General features: G+C 39.5%; 1 protein-coding gene across 6 annotated transcripts in view; it reads left to right on the top strand.

Moving 5' to 3' along the window:
- Nucleotides 1–5,558: 5,558 nt before the first annotated feature.
- The window catches only part of NBEAL1 (neurobeachin like 1), a 75,573-nt gene continuing 58,874 nt past the window's right edge, over nt 5,559–22,257 (top strand). For 2 of the 6 annotated variants that reach the window (XM_032114803.1, XM_032114799.1), the window contains exons 1-2: nt 5,778–6,408; nt 20,781–20,872. In XM_032114803.1, coding sequence (XP_031970694.1) covers nt 6,358–6,408; nt 20,781–20,872 — 143 coding nt within the window. In that variant the 5' untranslated portion in view covers nt 5,778–6,357. Of the gene's footprint in view, nt 5,692–5,775; nt 6,409–20,780; nt 20,873–22,257 lie in introns of those variants that run through there. The other 4 variants (XM_032114798.1, XM_032114797.1, XM_032114801.1 and 1 more) reach the window with 4 other exon arrangements.

Here is a 22,257-nt window from a genome sequence, read left to right as displayed (position 1 = left end):
TTCACCAAATGGGATGCCATGAGTGCCAAAGCTGGATCCTTCCAACAATAGGGGATATTTTCTAACCAGCACTTTCCTACCTGTATGTTTGAAAATAGCATCTTTGGAAAAAAAATATTTCAGATCTTAGAGAAAAAAATTCTTCATTTATGATTATGGAAATCCCAAACGTCACCTGTATTGAGTTCATGGATTAACTCCATGCTTGCATTGATTATAGGATGTACCTTTCATCTTGAGTTTCTCCACAACAGCAATGGCTTTCACAGAAGTATTTCTTCTGTGAGTACACTGGCAAGTTGACAGCAAACAGTATCACCATGGAAATACTGCATACCAAGCCTCCAGCTGTGAGACTAGATGACTTAAGACAGAGCAAGGCATTTACAGTTTTTATCAAGTTTATCAATAAAAATAATATCTAGCAATGACTATTTGAAATGCTACAGATACCAAAATAAATCTTTCAGTTAGTTATTCACTTCAAGATTAAGAAAAACCCAACAAACAGTCTTGGTGGCCAATAGTTCCTGCTACCATTTGGCATTAAATCCAGATTTCTGCACAGGATTGAATTGCTGCTATTTCCATCTTAAGGCCTACACTATGCCCTTTTGTTTAGCCAGGACCTCACACCATTTGGAGGCATGAACTCATGTTGACCCTCCACAGCACAGAAGTAGCAGCCTTCCCTAGGGTCTGGGGCTAGGAACCAAAAGAGAGACACATTATGTTAAAGATTATACAACCAGTTCAGTGTGCAAGTGGGCCCCCACAAGTCTTTCACATACTCTAACAGCACACTGTTTACACTACACTGTAGAATCTTTAAAACTCCATTTCAAGTTTTACAACAGTAGCAATCATTCAGGCCTCTATACCCTTTCTGTGCTCAGGAGTTAGGCTAGCCAAGTCCCTGGGATATTCACACGGGCACACCTTTGGTTTCACATTCCACTCAGAAGCAGGCAGTGTGTTTTCAGCCAATGTCTAACTCCTGGGAGGCTGTGGTACTAATATTTTGCAATAACCCCACCTCTAGTCAAAGTTAGAGCTTTCCTAAGCCCATTTTCCCTTAGTTGCTTCCATTCATTTGCCTTCTTCCCCAAATCAAGAGAAGTTAGGCTCCAAGTTGCTATAGCAGGCATCCCTGAGAAAACCTTACCCTGTTCAGCTAAGAGGGAATCAAATTCAAACACATCAACAGAGACTACTAACCCCTACATATCCTTCAGTCTTGGTTACTGCTATGTTGTTTTTTTCCTGACATACTGATTGCTTTCAGGAATCAAGCTGCAGATACATACTGTTGAGCACTGCAACATAATGAAATAATTCATTAAATACCCTCATAACTAAAGCAGAATGATTTGAAGTGCAAGTATGGTAACTTCACTGATCCCTGGCACTAAGATTGTACAGTAAAGGATGGCTTACTTTGAGTGAGAAATCAGTCTGGTGAAGGAAGGAGAACACTTTTATGATGCAATTTTGTGCAGTAAGAACTGGTGCCTTCAAGCATCTGCAAGAGAAAGACAGCTGTAGCACAAATCTACATGTTAGCTCTTGCATAGCTAATCTAAATGACAGCAGAGGAGAGGGGCAGTTCTAAGACTCAACTCTCATCCATGAATTTTCGCTGTTTGTTTAAGAACCTTGGCAGATCAAAGTACATAAACACATACTATCTATTTAGTCTGAAAGGGTCTTTAAGAGGAACCCTACACAAGAACATTCCTAGCACAGCTGCAAACTTAAGGCTTGTGATAAGGGAGCCCATACTACAAAAAAGGAAGCAGAAGAGATCAAGTCACTGTCTGGGCCTTTTACAACGGTGGAGTCATTATACTGAAGGCCCCCCGTGGAAACAAGCCGAAAGGACAGGCAAGGACAAAAACACTCACCAGGATCCCAGGCTGCCCTGGGGTAAATTCCTTTCTGAATTTAAGTCTGGTGAATGGCTTAATCCTGCATATCTGAAAGCAGGGCGGGCAGGGGGACTTAATGCTATTAGCCAGGCCATCACCTCCCAGTTTTAGCTGTGGCCGGTCTCCAACACTTTGGAAGAAAGTAACTAAAATCCCTAGATACCAGCTTATATATCAAGAGGCAAACAAAATCCTTCCCATTTTCAAATTTTACAAACAACTAACAAGCTCTGAATACCTCGGGTACAAAGTGAATATAGTAACAGAAGGAAAATTAAACACTAAGTTTGCTGAGTTACATAACAGAATAATTGTACACTCATCTGGCAATCATAGCCAGAAAAATTCACCCTCCACAAAACATCATCACAGAGGCCTAGACATCTTAGAAGGACCAGCTTGCCTCTTTCCGATAGCCACACAAATCCAATCTCAAGTTATTTTGGCTTGAATATATAGAAACTAGCATCCAAAAAGTCTTATTTCTTTACATCCAGCAAAAGGTATTTTGATAGTGGAAGTTTTACACACAGCCACAAGGCCATTTGTTTACTTACACTGTCAAGATTACTCCTTGCTTCTGTGCAAGAGCCTCTTTGTAAAAAAAAAGGTGGAAAATTTGAGGGGCAGGTTCATTTTGAAGTTGATGTCTACATCCATTTCTATTTCAGGTCTTTATTGTTGGTAAAAAAAGCATTAGCTTTAAGACATCAAGAAAAAGCTCAGCTAAAAGACTCAGCATGATTTCTGTTGGTCTGGGACTTGGTCTCAGTAGAAGCCTTAGGGCCAAACAACAGGGCTGAGAATATCTAAAAGTCAGATTTTTGCCTGTTTCATTTGCTTCCACAGAAAAGAAGCATAATTTAGCAAAAGCAGTACTATAAGGTGTGTGGCTTTTCCTGCCACTTCAGAGGTTCCTGGACTCAAAGTTGCAATCCAGTGTCGTCCATTTCTTTGTTAAATCTTTCCTTAACCCAAAATTAATGCCTTCTCCTTATCCACATCCTTCTTTCTACCCATTCTGTTACCTGGACTTGCTGACAAACAAGTTCACTCCATAGTAAAATGACTGAGTTACTTATATACAGCTCCTGATGAGAGACATTAAAACCCACAAGTAATAAACAAAGTATGAGGAATAACCACTGTTGTAGACAGTTACCACAAGACAGCAGCTGAGGGACAATGAAATACTCATGAACACTGCCTACCTGACTGTTTAAGGTCCATGAAATGATACATAATTATGGAAGAGCAAGCAATGAAAAGTCTAACAATTAGCCTTCACAGCTGAAACAATCCATAAACGCTCACATTTTAAAGTACCCATACATAGCTGGCAAGGCTTCTTTCTACACTTTCCTCAATTCTTTGATTTCCATATCCTTTGCTGAGTCTTCATGTACACTGAAATATAAATTCACTTAGCATTATACTACACCTGCAGAGACAAACCTGTAACCCACTTTTTTCCACTGACCTCTTTCATTATTGCTCATGTATCTATGTAAGAAAAAACTCATAACAAATAATGTCTGTGTGAACAGGGAGAGAGTAAACTTGACATACACCCAGTGATGCAGACACCTAAAAGCCACCTCAACAACCTTACAGGGAGCTTAGGAAAACCTCTAGAAGGTCAGACCAGGAGACCACTCACCCTGAATGACAAAGGAACAGACTGTTCTGTTGCAAACCACAGACGCTTTACTTTCCATCTAGAGCACCTATATAAGGCAAGAACTGCCTACACAAGCAGCACTGATTGCCTAGGCCCACTAAAATAACTACATTGCTACAACTCCAGCAGAGTGGAAAATGGCTGCTTTATAGTCTGGGAACATCCTAATTACGGGGGTGGCAGCACTTAACCAGGGAAGAGTCTCCCATTTCTATCAGAGGATGGTTTTTTATTGCTTCATTGAAGCCTGCTGCAGGACTGGTGTGTGTAGGAGCAGCTGCTCTTACAGGAGTCAGTAATGCAAAAAAGCAGAGCAATATCTGAAGGGAGGATTGGGATTTTTACATGGCTTTGCTAGGGCCTGACTTCTTTGAAAGGAGCAAGTTGTAAGAGAAGTTTGAAATAAGCTGTTGTCTAGTCTAGGAAAGGCAGCAAAAAATGTGGTAAGAGCTTGTAACTCAAAAGACCTGCTATAAGGAGCTTCCTTTTATCAAATTACTGTGGAAGGGCCAAATAATAGTGGTTTGCATTTCCTAGAAAGGTGATGCAGGTTGGCTGTTAGGGAGAAGCTCCTAGCAGTAACTCAAGCCCTGAGGTAAGTCTCTCAGGGAGGAGGCAGGCTCTTTTTTCCTAGACACACTTCACCGAAGGGGGCCCAGGGTGATTTAAGCACAGCAGATCCTGCCCTGGGGACAGAGCTAGACTCTAAGCTCTTATTTTTTTCTTGATGGAAAAAATTATGTTACATCCTCAAGGCAGCAGAATATTGCGGCTAGCATCAAGTACCAGAGCACATGTATCACACAAGTAAAAATAATTTTACAGTCTCATTTTTGTCAATGTCCCTTCATCCGTGCTAGATACTATGTTTAGATATTGCAGTAAAAGATACTTCTACCACTCCCACAGCAGCGATCCACATGAAACAACATTGAGCACAGATTAGCTCTTAAATTTCTCCAGGGAAACTTCACTGATCTTCTAAAACAAGACAAATATGCAAAGGCTTGTTGCAGGAACATATCTCAATCTGTCTTTGGGCTCTTGGTGATACTTACCCATCCCTAGAAAAACCTTATGTAGCAGACACTACAATGATATTGCACAGTCACTTCCTTTGCAAAGGATTCCCAAACCTTGTGTTAAATCGTTGCAAAGGTGTGAAAACCCCCTGAAAGTAATCAACTGTGTAATGAATGGCAATGCTTCATTGCATGAAGCTGTATGAATCCAAGTGAGGAGATGACCCAGTGGCAGAAGGACCGGGGCTGTGGCCAAAATTTGCAGGACTGTGATTCTCCCAGCAAACTAGAGAGATGGCCCATGTCTCCTTAAACCTCCTCCTCCCTGCTTTGGAGTCTGACACAACAGTAATTTCCAGCCTCACTTTCCAAGGGAGCAGGTGGACACGGAGGGAAGCCCATTTCCCGGGGAGTGCCCTTCGAGTCATGCAAAGAAGATCCTGTTATTGAAGGAGCAGGAGGAAAGTCCTTCACTGGAGTGTGGTGCCTTGGCTGCATCAGCACGGGCTGGTGTGCTCGGGCACGGCCACCTGCAAGCTGAGGGAAATCTAACTTTTCTGAGGAAATCTAACTTTGGTTCCTTAGTCCTGTGCAAGCTCTGCATACAAGGTAGGGGGCTGCTTTATGGGGGCAGCAGGTTGGATGTGTGGATATATCCACGCTCCGCAGGTCGTGCAGGCAGCCTCTCTAGAGCATATGTAAAACACGTGTATGTGCTTGGTAACCTTTATTACTTGTGAAGCAAAGCAGTGCGGAGGTTTCCTGGGTGCCCAGGGTGTGGGTGCTGCTTCTTTGCGGGCACGCTCCTGGTGCGGCCTGGCAGGGACGGCCGGCTCTGGGGCTGGGGGGCCGCAGGCTGCACTGCCCTGCCCGCAGCCAAGATGGCGCCCGCGGCTTCCCCGCCCCTCGGCGGCGGCCCGGGGCGTGTGCGGGAGCGCGGGCGGGGCGGGCGATGTGGCGAGGCCCGGCCCCTCGTGCCCGGCCGTCACTCGCCGCGGCCCGGGTAGGCTGCGGGAGAGGCCGCGGTAGCGCGGCGGGAGCTGGGGGAGGCCGGGGCGCGGTAGGTGGCGGCGCGGGGCGGCCGGTCCCGGCCCGGAGCGGGCGGCGGTGCAGCGCGGGGCTCCTCCCGCGCCCTGCGGCTCTGCCCGGCAGCCGCTGGCCTGCGGGCCCCGCCGGGGTCCGGGGCAGAAGGGCGGTGACAGCGGCTGTCACTGCCGGGCCGGGACCGGGAGCGGCGGTACCCGCCGCCTTCCGGGGCTCCAGCGGCCCCGCTCGGCAGCCCTGCGGCTTCCCCCCCCCTGCAAAAGCGAGGAAGCGCCACGGACATTAATCGGCAGACCTCTCCGTCACAGGAGAATAGTGTCAGAGAGCAAAGCGGTGCGACCTGCCGCCGCCCTATTCCCCAGGTTGTCTGTGGGCTTTAAGTGCGGATTTGTTTTTTCCTCCCACCACCAAAGGCCTGAAGGGTATGTTTTCACTTTCAGAGATTAAAACCGAAGCGGCGCTGACGAAGAACGGACATGCTTGACACTTGTCTGCAGTTGCTTGTGTTGCACTTCGTTGTTTACTGGAAAAGGAGAGACTGAGACCCCGTTACTTGACTTCTTCTTGGGTTATGATATAACTAATAATAAAGCAAAACTGTGGAAAGAGCACCTGGGAACTGAGCATGGTAGGATCTTGAAGAGAAAAGTAGCTGGGATCGACGGGAAGAGGAAGGGGAGGAATGGCATCCCGAGAGAGGCTGTATGAGCTTTGGATGCTTTACTGCAGTAAGGTAAATATTTGTGTTTGTTTGCTTTTATCCTCTTTTATTTGCTAGTCAGGTATTTAAAAGGTATGTGTAATATATTTTTTCTTGGAAATTGCATAGACGTGGTTAGCTTCTGTAAGGATGTAATTGCACTTCTTAGACTATTTACTGACTTATCCCATGGTTTGCTGTTCATCGTTTGTTTTTTTTATGTTTGAGATGAGAATTGCCGTGTTCGTGGCTCAGTTTAAGCAGTTATTGTAGCTATATATTTTAACTATGTGATTGCATACGTTTACATAATTCTTCGTTTTGTAGCACATTAAGCTGTATTGTACTGTACTGTATTGATTTAATTCAGTGCTATCTAGTATTTAGCTTTGTACTTTCTGATTTCTGAACAGCTTCAGCTTTATTTAAACTTCATTAGCAAAAGCCTCCCCAAAGAGCAGGTTTATTAAGTTACTCCAGAGTTTGCCGTTGCTGGCTATTGCCATAACATCTGCACACTCCATTAGTAATGAATTTCCTTCAGCTGGCAGAAATAATGCAAAAATGCCATCCTGTCTCCATTTGCATTTTATAGTGTAAAGCAATTAATGTGTTTAAAGCACACCCAAATTGCTGCCGGGTGTGCTGAGTATGTACACAAATTGGATTGCAGATTATCTGAATAGGTAGGTGTAAAATAAGGAGCATACAAAAAATGGCTGTAAAGGTGGAGGAAAGGACCGATCTACTATGATACAGGAGCTCAGTAGCAAGGGTAGCTTTTGATGGCCTTCTCTGGTTTTGTTTTGCCTTTTTGCAGTCTCATGCTTCGTTTGTGTTTCAGTTTAAGTTTCCAGTCCAGTAGAACATTAAGGGTAGAACAATCCTTCCCTTGTTCTTCCCACCTCATTTCTAGAGAATTCCCATCTCAAGAGCATAGAATGTGAGATGTTAAGTACAGACCATTTAACACAATTGCACTAAGTACTTGTCTTAATGGTCTCTTTTCCTAATTTTTGTTCAACCTTAATCCTCCACATGTAGGTAAAACTAGTGCAAACATAACAGCCTGGTATCAGTTCTTACTGCTCCCCGTTCGGGTGAACTGCTGGGTTGAACCTTTGCCTTTTAAGCCAGTGTAGTGATGATAATGGCAGTAGGAAGTGGAGTAGCACTGTAGAAGATGGATGTTTTGCCAGTGAGTTCATCGATGTGAGAGGAACAAAGACACTTGGAATACACTCAAAGAATCCAGACTTTACTCTGCTTTGGGAGACACTAGGGCCGCAGAGATTGAGCCAAGTTCTGAATTTCTTTGCTCCGCTGTTCTTCGGCTCTTTCCTCCCTTGTTCTTTAAAATATTCTTTTGTCCGTTTTGGATTTACTCCCCCTTTGCTGGAACCTTTTGTTCAGATTGTATGCCATCCATCTCTGTGTTGTTCACATAGCAGGAAGGTTGCATGAAGGAGTGTTAGTCAAAATGTGTGGTGTAGATCACTTAGGGGATGTTTGGTTTCTTTATGGAAATGATGTGCCCGCAGTCTACACAGATATCAGGTGGTAGAGGATGGGCTGTTTAAAAAACCTCATATTTTCATATATTCAGTCTCCTCATTAGCTATCAGTGATGGTTTTGGCCTTTTTTTCTTTCAGACCCATATATTAAGGGCACTATTAAATGAATTTGTTTGTTCCTAAGTAGCAAAACATATATTTTAAAGATAAAATAGCGTGTCTTTAAAATAGGAGGGCAACTGGAGTGATTCAGAAAAAGAGAGTCTTCACTTTTTCAAGAAGTCTTAGGCATTAAACTTTTTTTTCTTCTCTCTCAACTGGTTCAGGTTCAAATGATATCTTATTCTGCTTGAGGCAGGCATCCAGCCTTAGAGTCTTGGATTAAGCTTGGTGAAGTTGAGAGCAGATGAAGAAGAGACATAGGTCTTGGGATGTAAAATGTGGGAAGTCTTAATGTAAATTAGTTTGTTCAGTCCACTTGGAAGCATCTGTATATTGTGCTTTGTTCTTCTCAGAGCATCTAGCAGAACGGGAAGGTGTAGCAACATTTACCAGTGACAGGATATAGTGGTTTAGAGAAAAGTCTCTTTATACCTGGGACTGCCCAGTGAAGTGTAGTATGTTGCACTGTTGTGACTTTGTCCCAGAATGACATCCTGGGAAAGAAAGCTGGGCAATTTCTTCAAACTAGAAAACCTGCGGGAGAGTTACAGTTGAGTAAAGAAGGAATTTATTGTGCCACAAATCCCAAATATGTGGGTTTAGCTTTTGCAGCCTTGTTAGCTAAAGAAACAGTGAAATCCAAGCTACTCCTTTGTGATGCTTCAGATTGTTGCTTATAGTCTTGTCTTTCGATAATTGGGTCCTTCATGATAGTCTTTTAAATACAGCACCCTATGCTAAAGGAGCAAGGCTTTTCACAACTTTCAAGCGCTACACAATGCTGTGTTACCATCTTACCATCTATCCTGGGTCATGACTCCTGTTCTTTGTAAATAATTTGATGTCTCTGGCAGCATGAGGTGTCAGTTGCAACACTTAGTTTTGTGCAAAGTTACATTAGGAAGGTATTTCTCTGTTTTCATTGCCTCTTGTGCAGTTGAGGAATTGGAGATTTGGGCAGACGGGAACATTAATCAGGGGCTCTGCAGGAGCAGTCTTTGGAGGACACCATGTATGAGGTGGTTTAATGTTTCTGGTTGTTGTGGTTTGGGGTTTTTTTGTTTTTTTTTAAATTTTTTTAATGATAATGTTTGAGTGTCTGCAAGAGTTTGGTTTTAGTTGGTATTCAATTGTTTTGCATCTGGCAGTTTCTAGTCTAAGGCTACAATTTGGCTTTAGATTTTTTTTTTCTGTTTCCCTAAAAGCTACAGATTACAGTCAACTGTTAAAGATGAAAGTAGTAGCCATACTTGATTTATAATGCATCTGACATTGCATGGAAGCAGTTTAAAACTTAATTAAATCTAGTAGAATTTAGATATGAGTTGCTGGAGTTGTTACCACCATGTTATATTGTTCACCGTCTTGAGTCTGTTCTTGTCTCGAGTCTCTGGTTGGTTTTGATTTTTTTTCTTTTTTTTTTTCCAAACTGTTGATGTTAAACTTTCTGCAAGTTGTTAAGGATGTTAAGATGTTAAGGATGTTAAGATGCTGTTTCATCCAAGTTGTTAAGGATGTAACTTCTTGATGATTTTCAGTTTTAAATGGTTTTAGTGGTTGGGGGATTTTTTTTTCTGTTCAGTGAACTGTTAATGTACAATGCCTTTACTCAAATATTGATATGGATGTAAACTGCTGTCTTCTCATCCAAATGTTGTAATGTGAGCATTTTAAGATAATTGAATAGCACAGGTCATTCTGTAGAAGTCGCCAAGAAAAATTTTTTCCAGTTGATTGTCAGTTCAAAGCCTTCAGTAACCTACAGAGGAGAATGGAACACTTCTTATATAAGTGCAGATAGAGCACATAGCTGAAAATGCTTTACTAATGAAAGTGTACAGCAGGAGAAGAGTTACATTAGGTAGGAGAAAAAAAGTACCTGCTTTCATGTGTGTCTGTGACTTCTTTGTGTTTATGTGACTGAGGTAATCTACCAGTTTTGTCTTGTAACATTAGACTGTCGTGGCTGTAATATTACTATGGTAATATTGCTATTGTAATGTTGGTTGAATAACCTTTTATTACATATTGATTGTATATCAGTGTAGAAAACTTATTTCTGTTTCATAATCCTCTGAATTAACTTTTACTGCAGATTCAAATGAAGAGATTCAACCTCTGTCTTATCTGTAAGATTGTAATTATATGTAGTTCATCTCCAGTTGTTCTGGTGGGTATTCCAGACTCTTAGACATAAAGCATGTCAGGATGTCAGGATTTCTGATATTTTTGATTTTATTCAGAAAGTGTTCAGATACCCTTTTATATGGAGAGTTTTCTAGTCTATGAAAAAAAGGGATCCTAGTTGCCTTCAAAAGACATTTCGAAGGAATTAATGCAAGCAATTCTACCATATGCACATCAGAAAATCTTCAGTTTTCTTGGTACTGAAATGGTTCTGAGCTTTTTCTTACACTCTTGTCTTATAGCCCTGATTTCATTTAAACACTGCCTTTGCCTGTAAAATGACACAATGATTTGAAGGGAAGCCTGTGAATGTTCTTTGCCCAGTTTGGAGCCCGTGCTTCACATTTAAAAGAGGGAACATTCAACCTTAGTGTCACTGATACAGTCGGGACTCTGTGTGTTAGCTGATCATAATGATCTGGTCATTACTAATACAGGGAGCTGAGACAGTCACATCCCTTGCTGTGTTAAGAGCAGCAGACTTGTGCATAAGCTGTTATCTCAAATGTGCTTTCTTACCTTGTGCTGTACTTCTCTTCTGTTTTTACTAAATCTGATTGTATTGAGATTAAAATGTTGTAGTTTTCTCTCCGGCACAGTAAGGGATATCTCTATATTATAAATATCTTCTAATTTAATATTGCAACACTGTTTCTCAAAGAAATGTGGGTTTAGCCAAATTATGCTTAGTTGTGGTGAGAAGCATGTAATTCAATGGGAATATAATAATCTTTGACATAGAATTGTAAGCCCCATGTGAAACACTGACCTTTGCATCCCAGATGTGATCTCATCCTGACTTGGCTTGCACTTGTCTTCCTTCTTGTGCAACTGCTGACTTGTCAGTGATGCAGATCACAGTGCTATATATTGCCTTTGTTATATTTGATAAAGAAGTATTCAGCTTACAGTTAGATGAATGTTTGAGCAAACCAAATGGTCACTAAAAGTAGTTTTTCGTAATTCACTGTCATGTAAATTTATGCCTCTGCTGAAACCAGTGAGTGAAGTCTTAAAAAACAAGCTATATAAGATAGCTTTTCTGTAGGTTGTTTTAAGTAAATCTCCACATTCCTAGTGAGTGTAACTTGTAGATCCTGTCACAAGCCACTTGTGGCCATGTGATGGTAAAAATATCTTTGTTCTGTCTCTATTCAAGAGGCTGAACTAAGAATAGATATAGATAAACAACAACAGTTGGTCTTCAATTCTGAATTAACTGCTATTTAAAGAGATGTCTCCTAGTCCAAGAACTAACATAATTCTGATATTTACAAATGTAGAACTTTTCATCTAAATAACTGACATGAGTATATGAGACATCAGTCTCTTGAGTGGTTGTTTCCTACCTTAATTATGGGCCAGGGTGACCTTGTGCTGGTAGTTGTTCAGACACAGAACAGAGACTGACACAGAGAATGCAGTCTTCGGGTTGCAGTGAGGCAGTAGATAAATCTAAACAAAGATGTAAGAAAACCGTAACATTTTACGAGCTATGAAGAAGTTATTGTTGCTTATTCTGTAATATATTTGGCAGTCCATACATGTAGCTGCTACTTCTAGATAAAGTCAAGTCTGAGGTTTGTCCATGTTTTTGGTATAAGATTCAGGGCTTTAGTGGTGTCCAACATGAGGTTAGAATTCCCACATGTCTACAGGTTTGTGGATCAGTGCTTTACAGAATCAGTAAGAAACCTCCAGTTCTGAACATGCCAACGAAGACAATTCTGATTCAGCTTTTACTGACATGAAAGAATTAAGTGTCTCTTAAATGGAGTGATTTACCATAAAGCTACAAACACAGGCTTCTGGTTCTATGTGTTGATTCTCTAATATAGAGTGAATTTAACAAACTCTGGATTGTTGTGCGTATCTGAGTTATGGAGCTTTTAACTTGGTCAGCTGGGCAGATCTGGGGAGAATGTGTGTCCTGATAAAAGAATATTGCTGAATCAACTCAAATGTATGGTATGTTTGTGCTGATTACAGAAATAGAAGAGAGGCTTGCTAGCTGCCTATTGAACAGCATTGGAGCTTAAGGCCTGAATCCAAATGTTGTCAATAGATACTGTTAAAATATTTACAGACTTCAGAAAGGTTAAACAACGGCTGTAGAAGAGAGAAGAGCTTCTCTAATTACTGAGCTTTTCTTGCTGAAAGAATTATATGTGAGTAGGGGAAAAAGCATCGAAACATGCACACCTCAACAGTACAGATAAGCACCTTTTTTCTTTAAAAAAAAATCCAATTTGCTCAAGTCTAACTTTTCCAATTTATCTTCTACTTCATGGGAGGCTGCAGTGGAGCATGATAGGAGATACAACAAGAAACACCAAGAAATTAAAACTGTATTTGATTATTCTCCTCACAAACACTGTCTTAAGTTTGATGTCTCAGTTAGGCTTCTCCAAGTATCTGCAAATCTAAACATGAGCTGTGAGTTTTCTGTGGCGGTAAGATGTTTGTGCATTCTCTGATACTTAAAGCAGTTTTGATAATCTAATTTATGATTGAGGATTACATTTGCCTTTAGTACACAATGGGAATAAGTGATATTAAATATATAGTGGGTGGGTACAGCTCTTGGGAGTAAAGCAGGATACAGAAAACAAGTGTGTTATTTACAGAAATCTGGCTCTAGTTGATTGTGCTGATCAGTTAAAAACTGAACCAGCAGAAGTGCAATGGATGCCAAACAGCACTTGGACAAGTAACCCATATTCTGCTATGCCATAGTTTTTGAGGGTATTTTTTTAAGTGTGCTTTTGAAAAGTGGATTTGAGGTTTTTAAGTGATACACCTTCAGTGTATATATGAATTATACCTTCAGTGTATAGTTCAGCTCCAGTACATTAATGTAAGGCCAGGTGAAACTGAGGGGACAAAACCGAATAGTTAAATCCATAGCTAAAGATACAAAAATTGGTTTTAGTTAAATTTGGTGTAATCATATGCCACTTTGAAACAAATACATTTATTTATTAAGCTGTACACAAGTTCTCAGCCTTTATCTGCTGAAACACATGGCAATGTTCAGCTGTTGATACAGTGAAATAGTAGGCTGATGTTTTATTGTTGTAGCACCATCCTGCTTCCTTTCTGTCTGTGATAAACTTGTATTGTTTCTTGCACTGCACTGAAAGTTAGAAACTCAATGGGGCAAAAGCTGACTTTGTGTGTGTTGGTGCTAAATTTCAGCCTTTTTCTCATGTAAAACAATGGCAAAATTTGGAGTTTTAAAGCAATTAAGAGAGTCTAAAGCTTTTCTGAGATATATTTTGAATTTTCATTAAATTTAGGCTGATCTTGACACTGTAGACTTTTGACATCATGTTATTTTAGTTGCCTTTGAATTATTTCCCATGCTTCTTGTTCCCTTAGGCTTAAAATACAGCTTCCAGTTGGTTCACTATGCCAACTTTGATGGGAAAAGTAAATGTTAATAGATGTAATTTGTTGCAGTATGGTAAATTCCTGATAAGTGCCCTGTGCAGTGGACTCCAGAAGGCTGAAATAGGGTATAACCATGTGTACATGGGGCTTGCCTAGTAGTGGTGCTTCCAGTCAAATGTGAAGACATTAAAATCTGAGTTCACATTAATTAGATTCATCCCATGGATGGTATCAGTCACGTGCCAGTTCCAAGCTACAAGGCTGTAATTGTATCATTATTCAAAAACAACTGCAACAATAAAAAAAGCAAGAGAAAGAAAAGTAGAGGCTTTACTTCCATTTCAGTAAGAAAATTCTTTCATTTTGTTTTTCCAGTTTTGCTGGAGATCTGAAGTAGAGAGGAAAATGAATAAAAGTGCTTGGATTGCCTTTAACTTAAGGCAGTACTAGAAGATTAATAATATTTTTTGTTTTGAAAAGAGAAAAAAAATATTAAACTTGACTTTAAAGTTTGTGAGCTAAATTTTATCATGATTGGCAGCTATAGGCTTAATTTGGTATAAATCCCTATGCTAAAGAGAATCTTTAACTTGTCCCAAAATAGTTGTTTCTATCATGATTCACTGCAACTTCCATTTATAAAACAAAGCATCACCACTCCATCCCTCTTTTCTTTTAATTCTGGAAATGGAACAGAATGCTTGTGTGGATGTTGTAAAAGGAGATTTATAGTTATTTGCCAGGAGCTTTTCTTCTTTTGGATCCTCTGATTCAAAAATCAGTATTTTGATTAAATTGGAAAGTTGTGCCCAAAGGTGATTCCCTTGATAATTAGAATTGATTGATTGAATTTATCAAGGCAGTTTAGCTGGTTTAGAATGCTTTGTAATGAAGTCTTTTACTAATTCTAACTGCAGTGTTGCTGCTATAACAAAGCTTTTCACATTTTATTTTGGCATTTTACATGAAAGGTTCACAAAAAGCATGAGCACTGTGTCATATTTCAGAGTAAAGGCTGCTAGGAGTTCTCATGCTGGAAATGTAGCCTTTTATGTCTGAAAACATGAAGAGGAAAGAGTTCCCTTAAAGCAGATCTTCTAATTCCCAAATGAATAGTTTATTTCAAACAGTGTTGAGAAACGTTCTGCAATTCTGCCTTATGCAGACTACTTCAATTAATTTGAAGAGGAGTAAACTCACCAGTAATCTAAAGGCAATGTTTCATGTTTGGTTTCTACATGTTACATTTTGTAGGTCTAATTCAGCCTTGACAACAAAGGGTTGTTCTTATTTTAAATAAAATGCTTGGAGATGGGGGATTAGTTATGATAATACCACTGCCAGTGACATTTTATGGTTGTGCTTCTAAGCTGAAATCCACTTTGAGGGTTGACTGAGTGCTAGCGCAGGAGTCCGACCCGGCTGGCTGTTTGATGGCTGCATGTTAAATTTAACGGCTTCAAACAACTGTCTTGTCGAACAAGTCGGGCTTGTCTGATAGTTGGACTCTGAACTGCCCTGCAGGGAATTTTTGTCTTTAGAGCATGGAATGTGACACTGCAAATAGCCTCGGGTGGATCCAGCTTTTGTTTTTAGCAACTAATGCTTCCTGAACGTATCTGTAAAATTCTACTGAGCTTTGCCCTTCTAGTTCCTTGCCTGAAGCCTTAGTAGAAATGGAAGTAACTACTAAATCTAGAAGCAACCCTTTATATAAATACATAAATAGCGTGGTTTGAAACCTTGGGTAAATGTGCCCATATTCCCCAGGCACAAGGCTGAAGACTTTCAGTGGGAGGACTTCAGTGCCAGTTTTGTGTACAATGTTTCCATTTAACTGAGAGCTGGCTGTGAGACTACCTGACTTCTTAAAGGATCTAAAAAATGTTATGCTGGTTCAAACATTTCTTGTGACCTTCTTGCACAGGCAGACTGAAAAATAAGACTGTATTAGAACATTTTTGTCATTCATTTAATCAGTTTTCATAGAGACTAGAAAAGGCTATTGTAACTTCCGGGCAATTCAGTTTATCAAAGACAGGAGCCTGTCCCAAGCTAGTGTAGATTTTGGCTATAGTTTCTTTTCACTTCATTGCCTCAGGGAATGTCCCGTCTGTCAGAAGAGCGTCAGAGTAGATCCCCTCTCTGCTATCGGCTTTGCTTCAGCGTGGTTAAATGCTGAAGGTGGTGCACTGAGAGCTTGTTCCCCAGTTCCACCAAGACCTTGCTAGAGTTTATACATCTGTATTACAAGTGTTAAACACTCCAGGGGAATCTTGATAATTGTTTGGCAGTGTTTAGTCACAGTATTGCAGTGCATACTGGGGACCAGTACGATGGGTTTATTTAGCAAACGTTTTTTTTTCTTTCTAGCATCGTACTATGTTTGAAAAGAAAAAACCCAACAAACTAATCCTCCTCTGGCTGTTTCATGGGAGTCAGGCTTAGTGTGTTACGGTTTTGACTGTTTTTTGAGGTTATTTTCAGTACCTGTTAGAAACACTCCACTGCTCAGGCCTGGCAGTCTTTTTTTTTTTAAACTGTAAAGAGCTGTAGCAACTCTTACTGTGCTGAGAAGATCTTAGGGAAATGGCAGCCTGAAGGGTGGTGTGTAATTTTGCCGGGTTGGGCTTTTTGTTTTTTTTTTTTTTTTTTTAATGAAAACCAGAGATGTTTAAGGAAAGGAAGGAACAAGGAAGTATTTTCACTTTCAGGTGCTCTGAGCTACATTTGTTTTAATAGGCATAAAGGACTTCTTCTTCATTAGTGCAGGTGAGTGACTGCTATAGCAGTTGCTGTAGCAATTTCACAGGCCTTCATTACAATGTGCTGAGCTCAGAAGCTGAAGCTTAACCTCTGCAAACTTGTGGCTATCAACTAAAGAACTTTTATACTCTTGGGCTCTTTTTTTTTGTTTTTCAGGGTTTTTCGTAGATTTTCACTTGTCTTACAATGACACCTTTAAGATAGCCCTGTTAAAGCTCTGCTTGTTTCCGTTTATCACTATGAAGAGAAATGGCTGACTTAAGCTGGATTTTACCTTCTTGGATTTCAAGCCATGGGGAAATTATCTTCCAGAATTTTTAAGGCGTGCAGTTTCTATATATGAATTATTATTCAAGTAACTTACATCAATTTGTCCCACACAAAAGCTAGGCAAGTTTCAGGTAAATAAATTAAAAGCTTAGGCTTGTAACTTAGAAGGCTTCAAGGTTTCAGAAAACAACATTTCTTATCTTGTAGCAGTTGGAAAGCTGTAACTGGTGAAAGGCATCTTATTACCACATACAAGCTTCTTCCTGCTTTTACTGCTGCTGTACAAATCAAAAATTTCCTTCTTAATTTCTTGCTGATCTCATAGGACATGTCTGCAGTGTGTGTGTGGTGGGGCTGGAAAAGAATACCAATCTTAAACTGGTTTATTACAGTTTAGCCTTGTGGTGTATTATCAAAGCATACATTGCTTTGTAAACTGTGCTTTGAAAGTACATCTTCAACCAGCACCACAGAAAACAATTTGGAGCTGTTTTTTGAGATATAGCCTCCAGCTGCCTGTCTGCAGAATGGTAACAAAAGGGTAGTTTTGAAAGACATAAATTCCATAGTTTTTGCTGCTTCTACTGGTAGCAAGGCTTCTGAGTATTTATGATGCTTTATTCTGGTGTTCTACTGCTTCCTTGGGAGGAGTACAGATACTACGTAGTAGCTCACAATTTATAGTGGGTGGGGTAGAGCTGAGGTTGCAGTTCAGTGGTTTGTTGCTCTCAGTAGCAGCACAAGTTTCAAAGTTTGAAAGCTGTTTGTTTGTAACTTTTGTTTCTAACATTTTTGAAATAACTTACATATCTTAATTGTAGCCCAGCTGCTAAATATTGGGTCACTTTTTCCTGGAATGAACTCCTGCTTCATAAGTCTTCATTTTAGTTTGTTTCTGGAAAGGAGGCATGCTTCTGTTAGCTGGTATATAATGGAGATTTATTTCTTGGTGTTTCTCATGTTGCTAAGTGATCTTGTTTACTTCTTTGCCTTCATGATTTTTAAAATATTTTTGTCCAAGTGGTTTTGAGTTAGTGCTGCTGCTTGGATGGAAGTCTCTCGATTTGACTGTGAGTCAACTGTTGCATAAACTTTTCTACTGGCACATACCAGTAGTGCTACCTGGTATTTTGATATCAAATCTGATTATTTTAATAATGTGGAATATTACATTATTAATTGACTGGCAGGGAATTGAAATAGAAGGGAGTTGGGTTGAATAGTGTGCTGCAAAGAATTATCAAACAGTTACTCCAGTTCTTGGTTTTTACCATGACTGGGAGGAGTTCTAGTGGCAAAGCAAATTGAGTAGTATGTGCTCTACAGGTAGGCAAAAACTTTTGGCTGTTTTATAACATGTGGCTTGCTTTTGTCATCTGTATAAGTGCTATTTCTTGCATATTTTGTCTGCCAGTGTTCTCTTTTTCCCAGTCTGTACTGATAGCTTTGCAAAGGCATTGTAGTTCAAAGATAAAGAAGCTTGAAACTGATTTAGGCTATGTCATTAAGAAGGAGCAAGCAGGCATTTAATCTAATTTTGTCTTTTGCTGTACACTTCCCCTTTTCTCATCCTTAACTTTTTGTTAAAGCAATTTTAAGTCAGATAAAGATGTTATTTGCACAACTTCTGTCATGGTGACCAAGAAAAACAGTTTTTTTACAGAAGTTTACTGTTAACAATTATTAATGAGCCTGAGCTGTGTCAACAAACAATTTTAATTTGGGAATATGAATAGAATCAATCTAATATTTCTTGTTGGATTTTGAGGAGAAGTTTCTCACACCAACGAAGAAGCAGTTTGTTCAACAGGGAAGAAGTCACATAAGTTCAGTTTTTGCACATGTATATGGGCATTATCATCAGAGGCATGGACACGTGGATATAGCAACATTTCTGTTCGTTACTTCCCTGTGGTTGCTTTGCCCTTTGTAGCCTGAGCTGTATTGTAATTACTAAAATGATATCCTGGTTTTCTTTGTCTTCATAATTCTGTGAAATAGCTTGCTTGCAGCTAAAATAACTTACTGTGAAGTACAAGAAAGTTAAAGCTTTTAAATATGTGACATTTTTGAAAATCTGTGGTGTCTGAAGACAGCATCTTATACTACTTCTAAATCATTCTTTTAGGCAAGTCTTACTCTTATCTAACTTTTGGTTTGATTTTCAATATGTTTGATGTCTGAACCTGAGAAATGTATATTCTCTACTCACCTGTTTGGGATAATCTGACAATCTCTGTAGCTTAAACTAGTAGTTTGGAAAGCTTGAAGTTATTCTTTATCTCAACAACTTCCTTCATTCTGTGTTTTGCAATTTCATGTTGAGGACAATTGGTAGGTGTGTTTAAGATAAGTTAACCCTTTGGTAGTTCAGTGCATATTAAACATGAGAACAAGACTACACTGCACTTCCAGAACATAGTGCTGTTTTGACAAATTTTTAACAGAAAAAGAGAGGGAGTGATTACTTAAATAATTGAAAAGTGAATAAAAGCAGAGATGAGGAGAAGAAAGATTGTGAAGGAGGGAGAGATTAAGAATTAAGCAGAAGAAGAGAAAATAAGACAATTAGGAAAAGTGAACAAGAAAATGCAGTAAAGTCAGTGGAAGCAAATAATCAGATATGTATCTAGCTGAGGGTTTTATTTGGCACCTGTTGTCACAGTACCTGAACACATTTTATATATAATTAATAGGGATAGTGAAGTAAATTGTGTCTGGATGTTTGTGACACTTCCTGCTTGAGGTGAGGGTGGTTTTTGGGGACATGGAGATGGGTAAACTCTAGAATGAGAAGGGGGTTCCCATGCTTCATAACTCCTTGCTGTGGAAAGATGCTCTGAGAAGAGCTTTGCACCACTTGAGATTCTGGATTTGGATGTTTATTTTATTCTGAGGTTGTTTGTTTTGTTTTGAGTGGGTTTTTTTAACTTTGTTTTGGTTTTTTCTCACTGGAGGGCTCTTTTGTAGGTAGCTATTTTGCACTGACAGGACTCTGTCAATCTTTTTTGGTGACTCTTTGACACTGACATTGCTGCAGAAGAGTGTGTGTGTTAGAGATATTCACTATTTGCTCTTCGATCTTAACTGCAGAGAAATGTTATTTGGGAACATTTGTGGTAATATAAAGGCAACAAGCAAAAGGGGGGATATACAGAAGAGGGAAAAGGATGAAGAAAAGTGTTTTCAGCTTCTGCAAAAGGTTATAAATTATGGAGTAGATTCAGAAAACATTTGTAATCCCAAATACTTTAGGCAAAAAATTTAAAGCTATTTTGAAAATTATTTGTAGCGTAGAATGTGGGACTATATGCGTGTGTCTTAGTGGACAGGACTGCACAGTCCTGGCAGAGGAATATGTTAGCTATGGGCTGGCAACTTGTTCTTGAAAATTAAGCAGCTTGACTTCTAAAGAAAGACTACCTCAAATGCATATTTTGACAGAATTGCCCTGTGTGGTATAATATCTGTCCTAGTTCCTGGGACAGTATTCAGCCCCGAGGGACTGCTGGTTGCAAACACAGTCTTTGTGCTCTGCTAGGAACAACTAGAAAGCTTAAATTTCTATCTGTTTTGTAGCTATCTAGTATGCAAGTCACAGTTTCTGCATTGTCTTTCTGAACACTGTCTCTAATCTGCTGCTAGCCGCCACATTGACCTGTGAGTGAAGCAAAAAGAAAATTATTTTGTGATTAGGATTGCTCTTAGAGTTCTTAATTTTATGAGCCATAAGGAGTGTTGTGTACTAGTATCTATGGTATCAAGACTAGAACACACTCTAGGAAGTTTGTAAAGCTGGTATGGATGAGTCTGGAGAGTAAGTTAAGATTGTTGGTAAGGGGAGAAGCTAAAATGCTGTGGTTGACACTGGTGCCAAGAAGAGGAGACACATAAAGTAATGAATAGAGCAAAAATGTCCCATCAGTACAATGTGGTGGAAAATTTCAAAGGACACAGGTGGTTGTTTTTTCTTTTAGTTCTAAAAAATGTGTATTCCTTCCTTTCTCCCAGTTAAAATGCATTAAATGCTTTTTATTTGAGGCAGTACTACAGAGCTGTTGATAAATGACCTTGAGTGCAATATTGCCTAATGTTCTCATCTTTTTTTGCAGAAAGATCCAGATTACCTGAAGCTCTGGTTGGATAGTTTTGTATCTAGCTATGAACAGTTTCTGGATGTAGACTTTGAGAAGCTGCCAACGAGGTATGTAGAATTACAGACCTGTTCATCTTTCCCTGATATCTGAAACAGACCTGGCTGAGAGCCCTGTCTTGTTCAATGGCAGTGCTGCCTTTAAACAAAAGGAAGTTTTTTAGTTGTTGAGTGGCACTCCCATTCATTTGAAGGTCAAGTTGGGTTGCCAATGATGAAAATAGGCAAATACTGGTATTTGCATTATATTAGGAAACTGGCATGAGTATTGTTTGTTCTTGCTCACAGAAACATAGTTGTTATTCCTTGTGCTCATCATAATTTTTTTGAATAAGTATTCATTAAATGTTGCATATGAAATAGTATTAGTGTTTGCTGTTTGCATCAGCAGTGACTGAAGAGAAGCAAGATGTAGGTAAAGAGTTTTATAATTTTATTTCAGGGGTTGCTTTAAGATTAAGGATGAATGAAATGCTTAATGAAAGATTTGGGTATCTGAGCTGAAAACATTTAAAAATTAAAATATGCACCAATTATAGACTTGAGAGTGATTTCCTTGCATCCATGAAGACTTCAGGGTAAGAATATTGCTGACTTCCCTCATGTTGCTGACCAAAAGTTCCCACTTACAATCATGAGGGTCTATTGAAACCCAGTTTCAGAGTTTCATATTTAGTATTTTCAACTTCTGGGCTGTGTTATCATGATTATGTTTTCATGTCTAACTTTGAGAATGAGGAGTAAAAACTTAGGCATTGGATGTTTTCTCTTGCTTTTGAGGTGCTTGGGTGAACTAGGGGTTTTAAGAAAAATCAAATGTTATAGGATTCAGAATTTATGAGAACTGTTGTTAGTATTATAGCTGAGACTACTAATGGTGTTTGAAAGCAAAGAACGGTACATGATGGCTGCACTCCAAGCCCTGTTGAAATCAATGGAAATTCTTTAATGGGCTTTGGATCACATCCTGTTTGAAGTGCAAGTGATAGCCTCAACTGTTACAAGGAAATGAAGAGTGCTGCAACTGGACCTCAGCAGACAAAACCTGGACTTCCTAGCTCTTTGTATTAAAATTTTCCTCATAAGGCCTCTATGAATGTAAAATATGTAGTGCAATTACCAGCAAGCAAGACCTTCAAGTTAATTCTGTGCTCTTTTTGAAAATTTATTTCTTTGTAGTGTCAAAAATGCATCTTACTATGTTTAGTTTAGGAAAGTTTTGTCCTTTGACACAGGTTATCTTTAACATAGTATTTAGTATTGAAATACGAATGCTGGAAGAGAAGAATGTCTTGGTACTTTGAGTGTTTTTTAGTTAGTTTGTACTCTGAGTTCAAGTGGTTTTTAGTGTATGTGTTCATGGTTTTCACGTTGGATTTTTTTTCAGCAACATAAAGCTTAGTTATGCAGAACAGTAGCAGCATATTCATTGTGAT

This window comes from Corvus moneduloides, chromosome 7 (genome assembly GCF_009650955.1).
Source record: "Corvus moneduloides isolate bCorMon1 chromosome 7, bCorMon1.pri, whole genome shotgun sequence".
Lineage (NCBI taxonomy): Eukaryota > Metazoa > Chordata > Aves > Passeriformes > Corvidae > Corvus > Corvus moneduloides.
The sequence above is the reverse complement of the archived record's forward strand: the minus strand, read 5'-3'. Positions and strand labels throughout refer to the sequence as shown.